We start from the raw sequence: 383 nt of genomic DNA, 5'->3' as shown, positions 1-383 counted from the left end.
AACAAAACTAACAACAACAAAGTATCACCACCATTGCTGTCGCTCTGTCGTTGCTCCCATCACCATCACCGCTGCAGTCGTCACGGCCCCCACCGTAACCACCGCTCTCGCTATCCCCCCAAAGACCCCCAAGTTGACTCCTGCTGCACGTGAGATGCGCCAGCTGTCCCTGCGCCGAAGACAAGCCGACGGCGCTCGCAGGACATCCTCGCGGGGATTGGGAACCTAATCCTGCGCCTAATCCTGTTGACGCTCGTCGGGATTAGCGCTGACAGGGACGACAGCGCGTCCAAAGGAGGGTCGTGGGTCGGATGAACAGCCGGTGAGGGGCGCGCGACAATAATTACGAATGGTGATGTGGAAGTGATGGTGGTAATGGTGGT

At 58.5% G+C, this 383-nt stretch overlaps 1 protein-coding gene across 1 annotated transcript in view; it reads right to left on the bottom strand.

Moving 5' to 3' along the window:
• LOC119588930 (proline-rich extensin-like protein EPR1) overlaps window positions 1-206 on the bottom strand; it is a 2869-nt gene extending 2663 nt beyond the window's left edge. The window contains exon 1 of the mRNA XM_037937544.1: window positions 127-206. Coding sequence (XP_037793472.1) covers window positions 127-206 — 80 coding nt within the window. The remainder of the gene's footprint in view (window positions 1-126) is intronic.
• Between the last annotated feature and the right edge of the window lie 177 nt (window positions 207-383).

Source organism: Penaeus monodon, chromosome 24, assembly GCF_015228065.2.
Source record: "Penaeus monodon isolate SGIC_2016 chromosome 24, NSTDA_Pmon_1, whole genome shotgun sequence".
NCBI classification, from domain to species: domain Eukaryota; kingdom Metazoa; phylum Arthropoda; class Malacostraca; order Decapoda; family Penaeidae; genus Penaeus; species Penaeus monodon.
Note: the sequence above shows the minus strand (reverse complement) of the source record. Positions and strands in the feature narration are given on the sequence as shown.